Raw genomic sequence first — 18046 nt, 5'->3', positions numbered from 1 at the left:
AGGACAGAAATGTCCGAGAAGGATGGGAGATTTTGCTAAATGAAATTCTCACCACACAATCGGTAACAATCCCGAAAAGAAGGAAGAATTAGAAGCATTTAAAGAGACCAGGGTGAATGACACCCAATTATACACCTCTTCTCCTAACACCATGCCTGCATTATTACAAAACACCAGTGATTGTCTCACCCCTGTCTCCAACATCATGTCCTCCCTCAATCTGAAACTGAAGCTGTCAAAAACTGAACTCCTTGTGTTTCCTACCTCCACTAACTGACCCCTGCCTGAGATTGCCACTTCCGCGTGTGGTTTCACCATTACTCCCCTGCAACATGCCCGCTGTCTTGGTGTCATATTTGATTCTGATGTTCCTTCACTCCCCTCATCCAATCACTCACCTGCTCATGTCACCTACACCTCAAAAACATCTTTATAATTTGACCACACTACCTGTATTGGGGGTGCTGTGGTCCTCTGTATGCGTGGGGGGGCACACTGCCTGTATTGGGGGTGCTGTGCTCCTGTGTATGCATGGGGGGCACACTGCTTGTATTGGGGGTGCTCTTCTCCTGTGTATCTGTAGGGACACTGCCTGTATTGGGGGTGCTGTGCTCCTGTGTGTGTGTGTGAGGGGCAACACTGCCTGTAATGGGGGTGCTGTGCTCCTGTGTATTTTTGTGGGGCACACTACCTGTATTGGGGGTGCTGTGGTCCTGTGTATGCGTGGGGGGCACACTGCCTGTAATGGGGCTGCTGTGCTCCTGTGTATGCAGGGAGGGGCACACTGCTTGTATTGCGGGTGCTCTTCTCCTGTGTATGTGTAGGGACACTGCCTGTATTGGGGGTGCTGTGCTCCTGTGTATGTGTGTGGGGACACTGCCTGTATTGGGGGAGCTGTGCTCCTGTGTGTGTGTGTGGGGGGACACTGCCTGTATTGTGGGTGCTGTGCTCCTGTGTATGTGTGGGGGGACATTGCCTGTATTGGGGGTGCTGTGCTCCTGTGTATGTGTGGGAACACTGCCTGTATTGGGGGTGCTGTGCTCCTGTGTGTGGGGACACAGCCTGTATTGGGGGGTGCTGTGCTCCTATATATGTGTGGGGACACTGCCTGTATTAGGGGTGCAGTGCTCCTGTGTATGTGTGGGGACACTGCCTGTATTAGGGGTGCTGTGCTCCTGTGTATGTGTGGAGACACTGCCTGTATTGGGGGTGCTGTGTGTGTGTGTGAGAGGGGCACACTGCCTGTAATGGGGGTGCTGTGCTCCTGTGTATTTGTGTGGGGCACACTACCTGTATTGGGGGTGCTGTGCTCCTGTGTATGTGTGGGGACACTGCCTGTATTGGGGGTGCTTTGCTCCTGTATGTGTGAGGGGCACACTGCCTGTAATGGGGGTGCTGTGGTCTTGTTTATGCGTGGGGGGCACACTGCCTGTATTATGGGTGCTTTGATTCTGTGTGTGTGTGTGGGGCACACTTTCTGTATTGGGGGTGCTGTGCTCCTCTATGTGTGTGGGGCACACTGCCTGTTTTGGGTGTGCTGTGCTTCTCCTGTGTATGTGTGGGGGGCACACTGCCTGTATTAGGGGTGCTGTGCTCCTGTGTATGTGTGGGGACACTGCCTGTATTGGGGGTGCTTTGATCCTGTGTGTGTGAGGACACTGCCTGTATTGAGGGTACTGTGCACCTGTGTATGTGTGGGGGGCACACTGCCTGTATTGGGGGTGTTGTGGTCCTGTGTATGTGTGGGGGGCACACTGCCTTTATTATGGGGAGGTTCCGTGTTCCTGTGTATGTGTAGGGGGCACACTACCTGTATTGGGGTGCTCTTGTCCTGTGTATGTGCGGGGGGGACACACTGCCTGTATTGGGGGTGCTGTGCTCCTGTGTATGTGTGGGGGCCACACTGCCTGTATTGGGGGTGCTGTGGTCCTGTGTATGGATGGGGAGGCACACTGCCTGTATTGGGGGTGTTGTGGTCCTGTGTATTGGTTGGGGGGGATCCCTCTTCTCAGGACAGTCACCTTTTTGTTAGTCTCATACACTTACTATTTGCTTTTCTCCTCTTATTCTCCCACTTTCTTCCAGTTTTGCTCGAGAACTGAGTCTGGACACGCTGATGGTCCGCTCCATTAAGGGGACCCCTCTTTACATGTCTCCGGAGCTAGTGTTGGAGCGTCCTTATGATCATCGCTCGGACCTGTGGGCTCTTGGCTGCATCGTGTATGAGCTGCTTGTGGGGACCCCACCTTTCTACACGCACAGCATATTCCAGCTGGTCAGCATCATCACCCAGCAGCCCGTGCGATGGCCTCGGGGGGTCTCTGCTGAGCTGAAGGTGAGAATCTGTGCCTGCTCTGCCGTAGCTACGTGTGACCTCTGGATATGAGCGGTGCCGGCTCTGCTGTAGCTACGTGTGTGACTCAATACGAGCGGTGCCGACTCTGCCGTAGCTACTTGTGACCTCTGGATACGTGCGGTGCCGGCTCTGCCTTAGCTAAGTGTGTGACTCGATACGAGCGATGCCGACTCTGCCGTAGCTACTTGTGAGCTCTGGATACGTGCGGTGTCGACTCTGCCTTAGCTACGTGTGTGACTTGATACGAGCGGTGCCGGCTCTTCCATAGCTACGTGTGAACTCTGGATATGAGCGGTGCCGGCTCTGCTGTAGCTACGTGTGTGACTCGATACGAGCGGTGCCGACTCTGCCGTAGCTACTTGTGACCGCTGGATATGTGCGGTGCCGGCTCTGCCTTAGCTACGTGTGTGACTCGATACGAGCGGTGTCGACTCTGCCGTAGCTACTTGTGACCTCTGGATACGTGTGGTGCCGGCTCTGCCTTAGCTAAGTGTGTGACTCGATACGAGCGATGCCGACTCTGCCGTAGCTACTTGTGAGCTCTGGATACGTGCGGTGTCGACTCTGCCTTAGCTACGTGTGTGACTTGATACGAGCGGTGCAGGCTCTTCCATAGCTACGTGTGAACTCTGGATATGAGCGGTGCCGGCTCTGCTGTAGCTACGTGTGTGACTCGATACGAGCGGTGCCGGCTCTGCCGCAGCTACTTGTTACCTCTGGATATGTGCGGTGCCGGCTCTGCCTTAGCTACGTGTGTGACTCAATATGAGCGGTGTCGGCTCTCCCATAGCTACGTATGAAGTCTGGATACGAGCGGTGCCGGCTCTGCTGTAGTTATGTGTGTGACTAGATACGAGCGGTGCCGACTCTGCCGTAGCTACGTGTGTGACTTGATACGAGTGGTGCCGGCTCTGCCATAGCTATGTGTGACCTCTGGATACAAGCGGTGCTGCCTCTGCCCTAGCTACGTGTGTGACTTGATACAAGCGATTCAGACTGCCACAGACGTGTGTTGACCGTTGCTTTTTCTTCAGGACTTTCTCCAGGGACTGCTCACTAAGGATCCTGCCCTGAGACTTTCTTGGCCCCGACTGCTGGCACATCCATTTATTAAAGACCAAGTGATAGGTGAGCAGGTCTCATTAACACTAATGGATTCATATGATCCGTTATTGCTGACTGCTTCTATATTTTACGCCCATGTAATTCTGCAGAGGCTGTGCACATGCGTGTATGTATGTATGTGTATATATATATACAGTTGTGGCCAAAAGTATTGACACCCCTGCAATTTTGTCAGATAATACTCAGTTTCTTCCTGAAAATGATTGCAAACACAAATTCTTTGGTATTATTATCTTCATTTAATTTGTCTTAAATGAAAAAACACAAAAGAGAATGAAGCAAAAAGCAAAACATTGATCATTTCACACAAAACTCCAAAAATGGGCCAGACAAAAGTATTGGCACCCTCATCCTAATACTTGGTTGCACAACCTTTAGCCAAAATAACTGCGACCAACCGCTTCCGGTAACCATCAATGAGTTTCTTACAATGCTCTGCTGGAATTTTAGACCATTCTTCTTTGGCAAACTGCTCCAGGTCCCTGATATTAGAAGGGTGCCTTCTCCAAACTGCCATTTTTAGATCTCTCCACAGGTGTTCTATGGGATTCAGGTCTGGTCTCATTGCTGGCCACCTTAGACGTCTCCAGTGCTTTCTCTCAAACCATTTTCTAGTGCTTTTTGAAGTGTGTTTTGGGTCATTGTCCTGCTGGAAGACCCATGACCTCTGAGGGAGACCCAGCTTTCTCACACTGGGCCCTACATTATGCTGCAAAATTTTTGGTAGTCTTCTGACTTCATAATGCTATGCACACGGTCAAGCAATCCAGTGCCAGAGACAGCAAAGCAACCCAAAACATCAGGGAACCTCCGCCATGTTTGACTGTAGGGACTTTGTTCTTTTCTTTGAATGCCTCTTTTTTTTTTCTCCTGTAAACTCTATGTTGATGCCTTTGCCCAAAAAGCTCTACTTTTGTCTCATCTGACCAGAGAACATTCTTCCAAAACGTTTTAGGCTTTTCAGGTAAGTTTTGGCAAACTCCAGCCTGGCTTTTTTATGTCTCGGGGTAAGAAGTGGGGTCTTCCTGGGTCTCCTACCATACAGTCCCTTTTCATGCAGACGCCGACGGATAGTACGGGTTGACACTGTTGTACCCTCGGACTGCAGGGCAGCTTGAACTTGTTTGGATGTTAGTCGAGGTTCTTTATCCAACATCCGCACAATCTTGCGTTGAAATCTCTTGTCAATTTTTCTTTTCCGTCCACATCTAGGGAGGTTAGCCACAGTGCCATGGGCTTTACACTTCTTGATGACACTGCACACGGTAGACACAGGAACATTCAGGTCTTTGGAGATGGACTTGTAGCCTTGAGATTGCTCATGGTTCCTCACAATTTGGTTTCTCAAGTCCTCAGACAGTTCTTTGGTCTTCTTTCTTTTCTCCATGCTCAATGTGGTACACACAAGGACACAGGACAGAGGTTGAGTCAGCGTTAATCCATGTCAGCTGGCTGCAAGTGTGATTTAGTTATTGCCAACACCTGTTAGGTGCCACAGGTAAGTTACAGGGGCTGTTAATTACACGAATTAGAGAAGCATCACAGGATTTTTCCAACAGTGCCAATACTTTTGTCCACCCTCTTTGTTATGTTTGGTGTGGAATTATATCCAATTTGGCTTTAGGACAATTCTTTTTGTGTTTTTTCATTTAAGACAAATTAAATGAAGATGATAATGCCAAAGAATTTGTGTTTGCAATCATTTTCAGGAAGAAACTGAGTATTATCTGACAGAATTTCAGGGGTGTCAATACTTTTGGCCACAACTGTATATACCGTATATACTCGAGTATAAGCCAAGGCACCTAATTTTGCCACAGAAAACTGGGTAAGCTTATCGACTGGAGTATACGCCGGGTATGCATTGTCCCCTCATCCCTGTCCTGGTGTGCATGGCTCCCTCGTCACTGTCCTTGTATGCATGGTTCCCCTGTCCTGTCCTGGTATGCGTGGCGCCCCCGTCCTGTCCTGTTATGCGTGGCTTCCCCCTCCTGTCCATGTATGCGTGGCTCCCCCCTCCTGTCCATGTATGCGTGGCTCCCCCGTCCTGTCCATGTATGCGTGGCTCCCCCGTCCTGTCCATGTATGCGTGGCTCCCCCGTCCTGTCCATGTATGCGTGGCTCCCCCCGTAGCTGTCCTGGTATGCTTGGCTCCCCCGTCCTGTCCTGGTTTGCGTGGCTCCCCCGTTGATGTCCTGGTATGCGTGGTTTCCCCCGTAGCTGTCCTGGTATGCATGGCGTCCCCCCTCCCGTCCTGCTATATGCATGCTTCATATTACAAAAAAAAACAAACATCCTACTCACCCTCCTCGTGCCCTCGCAGCATCTCGTTGGTTCCAGCTTCCAGCAGCTCTTCCTGTGCAGAGCGATCATGTGGTACCGCTCATTAAGGTAATGAATATTCCCTCCACGCCTATAGGGATGGAGACGTGAGCACATTCATTACCTTAATGAGCGGTGCCACATGATCGCTCTGCACAGGAAGAGCTGCTGGAAGCTGGAACCAACGAGATGCTGCGAGGGCACAAGGAGGGGGAGTAGGATGGGTTCTGGAAGCCGGCGGCTGTCACTGTGCGTACTATAAGAAAAATGTCTGATTTTACTCTTTATAGGTGTATTTTTGAATAAAATGTAAATTGTTCTTTTAGTCTACAAACTTCTGACAACATGTCCTTGAATTTCCAAGCAATATTTTTTTTTACTGAAAAGGAGAAATGGTCAAAATTTAAAAAAAAAAAAAAAAAAAAAAGTGCTTTCATACCTCAAATAATGCAGAGAAAACAAGTTCATAATCATTTAGAAACAAATGAATACAAACACATGGGCCATGCACACAGAGAACAAGGCGGTAGGACAGTGTTCACACCACCAAGAGACTGAAAAACAACAAACGTGAAAAAACACTCTGCTGTACCATATAGAGTATATACCCCCCACACCTTGTGTCCTCTCTGTGTAAAACCGTTATCTTGCTGTTATTTCCTTTCTCTACGGTGTCAGTGTTAGACGACAGCTCGCACAGCAGCCCCTTTACATCTCCGCTCACTAAGGAGCAGCGACAGCTTCGCGACCGGCTGTGTGATGGCTCCACGCAGAGCAGCGTGCACTCCCGCATCCTGAGCAATGCCAGACAGAGAGTGGCCAGGAGGAAAGAGGCTCCTAATCCCCCAAATACTCAGGTAACGTGACCAGGTCGAGGGCTGTGCCCTCCTGTCTGTGGCCAGGTCGGGGGCCATGCACTCCTGTCCATGACCAGGTCGAGTGCTGCGCACTCCTGTTTGTGGCCAGGTCGGGGGCCGTGCACCACTCCTCTCCGCGACCAGGTCGGTGGCCGTACAGCACTCCTCCCTGCTGCCAGGTCGGCGGCTGTGCACTCCTGTCCGTGGCCAGATCGAGGGCCGTGCAGCAGTCCTCTGCGGCCAGGTCGGGGGCCGTGCAGCAGTCCTCTCTGCGGCCAGGTCGGGGGCCGTGCAGCAGTCCTCTCTGCGGCCAGGTCGGGGGCCGTGCAGCAGTCCTCTCTGCGGCCAGGTCGGGGGCCGTGCAGCAGTCCTCTCTGCGGCCAGGTCGGGGGCCGTGCAGCAGTCCTCTCTGCGGCCAGGTCGGGGGCCGTGCAGCAGTCCTCTCTGCGGCCAGGTCGGGGGCCGTGCAGCAGTCCTCTCTGCGGCCAGGTCGGGGGCCGTGCAGCAGTCCTCTCTGCGGCCAGGTCGGGGGCCGTGCAGCAGTCCTCTCTGCGGCCAGGTCGGGGGCCGTGCAGCAGTCCTCTCTGCGACCAGGTCGGGGGGGGCCGTGCAGGACTCCTCTCTGCGACCAGGTCGGGGGGGGCCGTGCAGGACTCCTCTCTGCGACCAGGTCGGGGGGGGCCGTGCAGGACTCCTCTCTGCGACCAGGTCGGGGGCCGTGCAGGACTCCTCTCTGCGACCAGGTCGGGGGCCGTGCAGCACTCTTCTCCGTGGCCAGCTCCGGGACCGTGCAGCACTCGTCTCCGCGGCCAGGTTGGGGGGTCGTGCACTCATTTCTGCGGCCAGGTCGGGACCGGCACCTACCTCCGTGGCCAGGTCCGGGACCGTGCAGCACTCCTCTCCGCGGCCAGGTTGGGGGCCGTGCACTCATTTCTGCGGCCAGGTCGGGACCGGCACCTACCTCCGTGGCCAGGTCCGGGACCGTGCAGCACTCCTCTCCGCGGCCAGGTTGGGGGCCGTGCACTCATTTCCGCAGCCAGGTCGGAACCGGCACCTACCTCCGAGGCCAGGTCAGGGGCCGTGCACCCCTTTCCATTGGCTTTCTCTGACTGACAAGTGTGTTTTGATTTTTCTAGAGAGAAGCTGAGGAGAATGTTACTGAGATTAAGGAGCCAAGAACATCCCAGACTCTCCGGTGAGATGCAGCTGGGGCCGCTGCCAACATTTGCAGAGGTCTCAGAATTTCTTTTTTTTTACTCTCATTTACTTTCTAGGAGGAACCAAATTTCTCAGGATTATGAAAAAGAATTCTGCCATATTAAAAGGGAGCACAGCATTCAATCCGTGCACCTGGAAAATGAGGTACGGAGGGTGGGCACTGGGGGTCATTATGAACAGAGAACTTTTATAGGGGCTTCCGGGTGCATCCATGGGGCTGGATTCATCTACACAGTATTTTTTCTTTTAATTACAACATTTTACAGAAAGCTAAAGGATTTAGTACAAGTTAGGGTGAATCTGGAGACAGCTGTCGGCTGAGCGTCCATGCGTATGTGGGGTCTTGAGAGATATTTGTGAACTTCCATATTTGTGGTGTGACATGCATATAGTATAAAAAGAGAAAAGATATGTGTAACTAAAATATAAGCTTTATTCCAATATTTAAAGAAAGTAATAAAAAGTTATTGTACATACATCCAACACGGATATATATTGGGTCACAGATGATTTGTAAAGTGACCCACTGATTCCAATAGGTAGATACAGTGGGTACAGAAAGTATTCAGACCCCTTTACATTTTTCACTCTTTGTTTCATTGCAGCCATTTGGTAAATTCAAAAAAGTTCATTTTTTTCTCATTAATGTGCACTCTGCACCCCATCTTGACTGAAAAAAAACAGAAATGTAGAAATTTTTTCAAATTTATTAATAAAAGAATAACTGAACTATCACATAAGTATTCAGCCCCTTTGCTCAGACACTCATATGTAAGTCACATGCTGTCCATTTCCTTGTGTTCCTCCTTGAGATGGTTCTACTCCTTCACTGGACGCCAGCTGTGTGTAATTAAACTGATAGGACTTGATTTGTAAAGGCGCACACCTGTCTATATAAGACCTCACAGTGCATGTCAGACCAAATGAGAATCATGAGGCCAAAGGAACTGGCCGAGGAGCTCAGAGGCAGAATTTCAGAAAGGCACAGATCTTGCCAAGGTTACAAAAGAATTTCTGCAGTACTCAAGGCTCCTAAGTGGCCTCCATAATCCTTACACTGAAGAAGTTTGGGACCAGCAGAAGTCTTCCTAGACCTGGTCGCCCAGCCAAACCGAGCAATCGTGGGAGAAGAGCCTTGGTGAGAGAGGTAAAGGAGAACCCCAAGATCATTTTGGCTAAGCTCAACAGATGCAGTAGGGAGATGGGAGAAAGTTCCACAAAGTCAGCTATCACTGCAGCCCTCCACCATTCGGGCCTTTATGGCAGAGTGGCCCGATGGAAGCCTCTCCTCAGTGCAAGACATATGAAAGCCCGCATAGAGTTTGCTAAAAAAAAACACATGAAGGACTCCATGACTATGAGAAATAAGATTCTCTGGTCTGATGAGACGAAGCTAGAACTTTTTGGTGATAATTCTAGGCAGTATGTGTGGAGAAAACCAGGCACTGCTCATCACCTGCCCAATACAATCCCAACAGTGAAACATGGTGGTGGCAACATCATGCTATGGGGGTGTATTTCAGCTGTAGGGACAGGACGACTGGTTGCAATTGGAGGAAACATGAATGCGGCCAAGTACAGAGATATCCTGGATGAAAATGTGGTACCAATATTCAAAAACGGGACAAAAACTGAACTTGGAAATTATAGGCCAGTTAGTTTAACCACAACTGTGGATAAAATCCTGGAGGGTTTTCTAAGAGATACTATACTGGAGTATCTGAAGAAGAATAACCTCATGACCCAATATCAACATGGGTTTACAAGAGACCGTTCCTGTCAGACTAATCTGATAAGCTTTTATGAAGAGGTAAGTGCCGGACTGGACCAAGGGAATGCAGTGGACGTGGTGTACATGGACTTTTCAAAAGCTTTTGATATGGTGCCACACAAAAGGTTGATACATAAAATGAGACCAATGGGGATAGGGGAAAATATGTGTAGGTGGGTTAAGAGCTGGCTCAGGGATAGGAAACAAAGGGTGGTTATTAATGGAGCATACTCGGACTGGGTCACGGTTAGCAGTGGGGTACCACAGGGGTCAGTTTTGGGCCAGCTTCTTTTTAACATATTTATCAATGACCTTGTAGGGGGCATAGAGAGTGGAATTTCAATATTTGCAGATGACACTAAACTCTGCAGGGTAATCAATACAGAGGAGGACAATTTTATATTACAGGAGGATTTATGTAAACTAGAAGCTTGGGCTGATAAATGGCAAATGAGCTTTAATGGGGATAAATGTAAGGTCATGCACTTGGGTAGAACGAACAAGATGTATAATTATGTGCTTAATTGTAAAACACTGGGCAAAACTGTCACTGAAATAAACTTGGGTGTATGGGTGGACGACAAAATCACATTTAGTGGCCAGTGTCAGGCAGCTGCTGCAAAGGCAAAAAAAATAATGGGATGCATTAAAAGAGGCATAGATGCCCATGAGGAGAACATAATGTTACCTCTAGATAAGTCACTAGTGCGACCACACTTAGAATACTGTGTACAGTTCTGGTCTCCGGTGTATAAGAAAGACATAGCTGAACTGGAGCGGGTGCAGAGAAGAGCGACCAAGGTTATTAGGGAACTGGGGGGTCTGCAATACCAAGACAGGTTATTACACTTGGGGTTATTTAGTTTGGAGAATCGAAGGCTTAGGGGTGATCTTATTACAATATATAAATATATGCGGGGACAATACCAAGACCTTTCTAATGATCTTTTTACTCTTAGACCTTTGACGGGGACAAGGGGGCATCCTCTACGTCTGGAGGAAAGAAGGTTTAAGCATACTCACAGACGCGGATTCTTTACTGTAAGAGCAGTGAGACTATGGAACTCTCTGCCATATGATGTTGTAATGAGTGATTCCCTACTAACATGTAAGAAGGGACTGGATGCCTTTCTTGAAAAGTATAATATTACAGGGTATATACACTCGTCTCCTTAATATTGCGTTGATCCAGGGAGCTCGTCTGATTGCCGCATGTGGAGTCGGGAAGGAATTTTTTTCCCCAAGTGAAGCTTACTGTTCGCCACATGGGTTTTTTTTGCCTTCCTCTGGATCAACATGTTAGGATAGGATATGGGGTGAACTAGATGGAGTTAAAGTCTTCCTTCAACCTTATTAACTATGTTACTATGTAAAACCTCTTCCAGAGTGCTCTGGAAGAGCTTAAGGTTCACCTTCCAACAAGGCAATGACCCTAAGCACACAGCTAAAATAACAAAGGAGTGGCTTCAGAACAACACTGTGACCATTCTTGACTGGCCCAGCCACAGCCCTGACCTAAACCCAATTGAGCATCTCTGGAGAGACCTGAAAATGGCTGTCTACCAACGTTCACCATCCAACCTGACGGAGCTGGAGAGGATCTGCAAGGAAGGATGGCAGAGGATCCCCAAATCCAGGGGTGAAAAACTTGTGGCATCATTCCCAAGAAGACTCATGGCTGTACTAGCTCAAAAGGTGCATCTACTCAATACTGAGCAAAGGGGCTGAATGCTTATGACCATGTGACCAGGTTCCCCGCATCATGTTGCCACATGCTTTATGCATCTATCAGCCCTCTGCGTCTGTACTGTTACACACTTAACATTATGGCTGGTCCGAACAATGAAGGCAACTGTTGCAAACAATGCAAGCACATCATTATTCAATTTTCAAAGAATGCCTCGCTACCAAAAAAACATGTCATCATTACTGATATAAAGGTACGGGCTCTGTGCCACATAAAGCCCAAATGATGGTCATCTGATTCATCCCCCAAAAAAGATTTGTTGTGACAAACATGTAAGGCCTGTATCACACATTCGTTTTTAGACGTCCGTCAAAATCCGCCGTTTTGCAAAAAAAACGGATCCGCCATTTTTTTTTTTTTGGCGGATCCGTTTTTTTTCCCATAGACTTGCATTAGTGACTAAAGCGGATCCGTCCAAAAAACGGATCCGTTAACATCCGTTTGTGGCAAAACGGAAACGGATCCGTTTTTTCACACTTTGGCGGACGCCAAAAAACTGATGTGTGAAACAGGCCTTAGCTGTCATGAAAGAGATGGAAGGAACGTTCTCACCCAATTACGCAGGCTGTGCAGCTGTAGCCATGAGAAAACATATCCTGGGTGGATAGCCGTCCTTGCCACCAGACCCCCTGACGCATTTCCTCTCAAAGAGTCATCAGGGGAGTGGTATAAAATTGTGTTGTTCCTCCTACCACGCTCCGCAGACAGTCACCACCAAACCGCAGACCCTCGAAATCATTGCTGCCACAGAGACAAACAGGCAACATACATTTATAGTTACCGTGCTGAGACATCAGCGTCTCCCATGGCCAGTAGCGAGTCACGTCACTTCCGGATCACAACCATGGAGGTGACACGCATGTCACATCCAGTATGCACCAGGTACCTAGGCTAACGGCATGTCACCTTGGAAACGGGTGAGGGGGCGGGTGATAAATAACACCACCCACTCCCATAGCGCAACAGGGATTTCATAAATGAATTTACAAAATCCTGTCAATACAAAAGCATTGCTAACCATCAAAGGCAAATACATGACATAACTGAAAAAGAGAGAGCCCTATACACAGACCATTGAGGCTCTCAAAATTTTGGATCCTGCCTCTGGTCCTGCTCCTGGCTCTGGTCTTGCTCCTGACTCTGGCCTTGTCTTGGGTCCTGGCTCTGCCCTGCTTGGATCCTGGCTCTGGTCCTGCTCCTGGCTCTGGCCTTGTCTTGGGTCCTATCTCTGCTCTGCTTGGATCCTGGATTTGGTCCTTGTTCTGGTCCTGCTCCTGGCTCTTGTCTTGGGTCCTGGCTCTGCTCTGCTTGGATCCTGGCTTTGGTCCCGGCTCTGATCTTGCTCCTGGCTCTGGCCTTGTCTTGGGTCCTGGCTCTGCTCTGCTTTGGTCCTGGCTCTGGCCCTGCTCCTGGCTCTGGCCTTGTCTTTGGTTCTGGCTCTGCTCTGCTTGGATCCTGGCTTTGGTCCCGGCTCTGGTCTTGCTCCTGGCTCTGGCCTTGTCTTGGGTCCTTGCTCTGCTCTGCTTTGGTCCTGGCTCTGGTCTTGCTCCTGGCTCTGGCCTTGTCTTGGGTCCTGGCTCTGCTCTGCTCTGGTCCTGCTCCTGGCTCTGGCCTTGTCTTGGGTCCTGGCTCTGCTCTGCTTGGATCCTGCATATATAGGAAGGAGAGAAGTCCGGCTTTCAGGATCGCGCTGTTCCAGTCCAAAGTTCACAAGGAGTTAATCCAAGGACCAAGCAGTGATTATAACTTTCTTTTTATTCCATAAACTCTACGCGTTTCGTGTACACACTGTACACTTCCTCAGGAGCAAAGTTACTAACTTAAGGTAACTTTGCTCCTGAGGAAGTGTACAGTGTGTGACGAAACGCGTAGAGTTTATGGAATAAAAAGAAAGTTATAATCACTGCTTGGTCCTTGGATTAACTCCTTGTGAACTTTGGACTGGAACAGCGCGATCCTGAAAGCCGGACTTCTCTCCTTCCTATATATGCAATTCTAGTGACCGGCTGATTGCTGCAGTTCATCGGATCCTACCCATTTGTGCTTATGGTTGTTGTGTTCCACACAACTGAACCAGGTGAGTGGATCCATATCTGTGAAATGTTTATATAATTGGATAAGACCCTATTGTGCGCTTCTGTCTCCCCCTTTTTTTACTGCTTGGATCCTGGCTTTGGTCCTGGCTCTAGTCTTGCTCCTGGCTCTGGCCTTGTCTTGGGTCCTGGCACTGCTCTGCTTTGGTCCTGGCTCTGGTCTTGCTCCTGGCTCTGGCCTTGTCTTGGGTCCTGGCACTGCTCTGCTTTGGTCCTGGCCCTGGTCTTGCTCCTGGCTCTGGCCTTGTCTTGGGTCCTGGCTCTGCTTGGATCCTGGCTTTGGTCCTGGCTGTGGTCCTGCTCCTGGCTCTGGTCTTGTCTTGGGTCATGGCTCTGCTCTGCTTGGATCCTGGCTCTGGTCCTGCTCTTGGCTCTGGTCTTGTCTTGGGTTATGGCTCTGACTCTGGTCCTGCCTTTAGTCCTGGATTGAGTCGTGGCTCGGGTTCTGCCCCTGTCTCTGGTCCTGGTGTGCTTTGAGACTTATTGTCATGTTTCTGCATTTTGCTTCTGGCAGGACAGTGATGATGAATGGTCGGTGTTATTGGAGGCGACAGATCCATCAGTAGCACAGCTCAGCACACCTTTTCTACTTCTCAAGGATCCTAACTTTCGGAACAGAGTGCATCGGAGACTGAGAGACTGCTGCTCCCCGGTAACTATATAACCTGGACCACCATATACAGTGGGGAAAAAAAGTATTTAGTCAGTCAGCAATAGTGCAAGTTCCACCACTTAAAAAGATGAGAGGCGTCTGTAATTTACATCATAGGTAGACCTCAACTATGGGAGACAAACTGAGAAAAAAAAAATCCAGAAAATCACATTGTCTGTTTTTTTTTTTCATTTTATTTGCATATTATGGTGGAAAATAAGTATTTGGTCAGAAACAAAATTTCATCTCAATACTTTGTGATATATCCTTTGTTGGCAATGACAGAGGTCAAACGTTTTCTGTAAGTCTTCACAAGGTTGCCACACACTGTTGTTGGTATGTTGGCCCATTCCTCCATGCAGATCTCCTCTAGAGCAGTGATGTTTTTGGCTTTTCGCTTGGCAACACGGACTTTCAACTCCCTCCAAAGGTTTTCTATAGGGTTGAGATCTGGAGACTGGCTAGGCCACTCCAGGACCTTGAAATGCTTCTTACGAAGCCACTCCTTCGTTGCCCTGGCGGTGTGCTTTGGATCATTGTCATGTTGAAAGACCCAGCCACGTTTCATCTTCAATGCCCTTGCTGATGGAAGGAGGTTTGCACTCAAAATCTCACGATACATGGCCCCATTCATTCTTTCATATACCCGGATCAGTCGTCCTGGCCCCTTTGCAGAGAAACAGCCCCAAAGCATGATGTTTCCACCACCATGCTTTACAGTAGGTATGGTGTTTGATGGATGCAACTCAGTATTCTTTTTCCTCCAAACACGACAAGTTGTGTTTCTACCAAACAGTTCCAGTTTGGTTTCATCAGACCATAGGACATTCTCCCAAAACTCCTCTGGATCATCCAAATGCTCTCTAGCAAACTTCAGACGGGCCCGGACATGTACAGGCTTAAGCAGTGGGACACGTCTGGCACTGCAGGATCTGAGTCCATGGTGGCGTAGTGTGTTACTTATGGTAGGCCTTGTTACATTGGTCGCAGCTCTCTGCAGTTCATTCACTAGGTCCCCCCGCGTGGTTCTGGGATTTTTGCTCACCGTTCTTGTGATCATTCTGACCCCACGGGGTGGAATTTTGCGTGGAGCACCAGATCGAGGGAGATTATCAGTGGTCTTGTATGTCTTCCATTTTCTAATTATTGCTCCCACAGTTGATTTCTTCACTCCAAGCTGGTTGGCTATTGCAGATTCAGTCTTCCCAGCCTGGTGCAGGGCTACAATTTTGTTTCTGGTGTCCTTTGACAGCTCTTTGGTCTTCACCATAGTGTAGTTTGGAGTCAGACTGTTTGAGGGTGTGCACAGGTGTCTTTTTATACTGATAACAAGTTTAAACAGGTGCCATTACTACAGGTAATGAGTGGAGGAAAGAGGAGACTCTTAAAGAAGAAGCTACAGGTCTGTGAGAGCCAGAAATCTTGATTGCTTGTTTCTGACCAAATACTTATTTTCCACCATAATATGCAAATAAAATGAAAAAAAAACAGACAATGTGATTTTCTGGATTTTTTTTTTCTCAGTTTGTCTCCCATAGTTGAGGTCTACCTATGATGTAAATTACAGACGCCTCTCATCTTTTTAAGTGGTGGAACTTGCACTATTGCTGACTGACTAAATACTTTTTTTCCCCACTGTATCTGCACGGCTGATTATGTGGTAGGCGTGGGCTGTCCTGTATGGCTGATTTTATGTATTGGGGGCTCCACCACCATTAGTCATCATCTTTCTACACAGGTTTCTTTGGAAGCAGTGTCACGCCTTCGGCCAGCTCTGCGGGTCGTGTGTAATCTCTTAACCTCTGGATGTGACCCCCATCTTCTTTCAGACCTTTGTGTAGAGTTGCAGATCCCCCAATTCCTCTTGCAGCTTATAGATCAATCGCTGGAGGCCAGTGTACGGCAGGTAAGTGTGACAGGATGGCATCCATATGTATCTGTACAGGGTGTAGAACTGGGGTATGTGAGGCATTGCAGGAAATAAGGCTGCTTGTGTGAGGTACTTTGTCATTAACCCTGTATACAGAGGACACTGCACAATCATAGGAAAAAGTAAATGACCTCTGTGGAGTATGTTGTGCTCTGTAGCATCAGCCATGAGCCACAGGCTGGACTGCCGAGTTTAGGAGAACGCTCTGTACTGGACTGTGCATGGTGTTCTTCTCCTTTACAGGCACAGTGTACTGGTACATAGCGATACATCTCTATATACAAGTGCACTTTTGTTTACCTGTTTTCTACAGATCAAATAAAAGTTTAACATTTCTTTCTTCCTTAAAAAATGGCTAATAAAAATAATGAAGTGGTCTTCCAAAATTGACTTTAGTCTTATTTTTTTAAAATGAGTATGAATCCGCGAGTGACAGACATATTTGTTCCCCTGTAATCGTAGCGACACACACAACACCCCGATCAAATTGCGTGTTGTGATTGGTAAAAGGCATAACGAAAATCTTGATTCATGTTTTTTTTTAAATATAAACTTCTTATTGTTTTATAATGTCTTGCTCTACAACACTTTAGCATTCAATCGTTGGACATCATTACAATATCTTTCTCAATCATTGGACAGCTAAACATAACTTTAAACATAACTAAATATTCTAGGAAGCAGGGAAGGGTGCTGACCTCAGGTTATCATCCCTGCATATTACCATGAATAGCCCGATTCCATCTCTGTGACCGCAGTGTGTGGTGTGAATGATCGCCAGCTGTCCCATCTCCTGAGATGTGATGTTGGGTTATTGGTGGATGAAGCAATTCTCTTCTCTGATAAACAATTGTCACCAATGCCACAATCTCAGTGAATGACTGTTGGGGTTTTTCCAATATCCGGCAATTTTAATTTTAGTCTCTCTATCAGGATGTGCACAGTCACTGTCCTGAACTCGTACGGGATTAAATCCAGGTCAGTGGCCAGAAGCGCCTGCTCTTTCCTAATTTTCATTGGGATGCCGCTAATCTGGGACATTAGGTGCTAGATTGCGTCCCAGAGCTGCTTTACTTTACGGCACTTCCACCAGACATCTATATATATAATCATCTAATTCTGTCTGTAACGGAAATCCCACTTCGCTGATTGGTCGCATCTGGCCGGCCGCAACCATTCAGCGACAGGCACAGTCCGGCTGCAAATTGGTGCGGAATTCGAACGACACACGCCACCGCTACCGTTGGGAGATCTGCGGCGCTAGCCGCTGATCTCCCGACAGTTGCCGCGGGTCATCTCCTGCCGCACTGAGGTGAGCGGCGACGTAGCTGGGAGATGACCGGCGCAGCGCTCAATGTGCGGATGGTACCCAGGGTCCGGAAGAGAGGAGACTCTCCTCCAGGCCCTGGGTACCATAAACCTGTAAAAAAATAGAATTAAAATAACAAATAGTGATATACTCACCTTCCGATGGCCCCTGGACTCTTTCCCTCCTCTCACCACGTGCCCGGCATCTTCCGGTCCCAGTAATGCTTTGCGCGAAAGACCGCTGATGACGTTGTGCACTCACGAGAGTGACTTCATCTACAGTCCTTTGTGCTAAGCATTACTGGGACTGGAAGATGCCGGAAGCGTGGAGAGGAGATCGGGTGCCGTCGGAAGGTGAGAATAATCTTTTTCTCCTTCGCCTCATTGGGGGACACAGATACTGTGGTGTATGCTTCTGCCGCTAGGAGGCTGACACTAAGTGAAAAAAAGAGGTTAGCTCCTCCTCCATCGTATACACCCTCGCCCCTATTGCGAGCGGAACTCAGTTTTTTGCTTAGTGTCCATGGAGGCACACACGTCTGGTTTTGCTCCAGACTTTTTCTTTTTTTTTCCCATGAAGATGAGACAGGGGCGACGGACCCTATTGAAAGGGTCCGATCTCCCCAAACCATCAACGGGCGAGCATGTGTTGAATATCGTCTCCACG

At 48.8% G+C, this 18046-nt stretch overlaps 1 protein-coding gene across 2 annotated transcripts in view; it reads left to right on the top strand.

Moving 5' to 3' along the window:
- STK36 (serine/threonine kinase 36) overlaps positions 1-18046 on the top strand; it is a 212957-nt gene that overhangs the window by 77819 nt on the left and 117092 nt on the right. For both annotated transcript variants that reach the window (XM_073546315.1, XM_073546316.1), the window contains exons 6-12: positions 2086-2335; positions 3391-3484; positions 6482-6660; positions 7797-7855; positions 7935-8022; positions 14004-14141; positions 15880-16047. In XM_073546315.1, the coding sequence (XP_073402416.1) occupies positions 2086-2335; positions 3391-3484; positions 6482-6660; positions 7797-7855; positions 7935-8022; positions 14004-14141; positions 15880-16047 (976 nt within the window). The remainder of the gene's footprint in view (positions 1-2085; positions 2336-3390; positions 3485-6481; positions 6661-7796; positions 7856-7934; positions 8023-14003; positions 14142-15879; positions 16048-18046) is intronic.

This window comes from Dendrobates tinctorius, unplaced genomic scaffold (assembly GCF_039654945.1).
Source record: "Dendrobates tinctorius isolate UK_male_01 unplaced genomic scaffold, ASM3965494v1 ptg000146l, whole genome shotgun sequence".
In the NCBI taxonomy this organism is placed as follows: Eukaryota; Metazoa; Chordata; class Amphibia; order Anura; family Dendrobatidae; genus Dendrobates; species Dendrobates tinctorius.
Note: the sequence above shows the minus strand (reverse complement) of the source record. Positions and strands in the feature narration are given on the sequence as shown.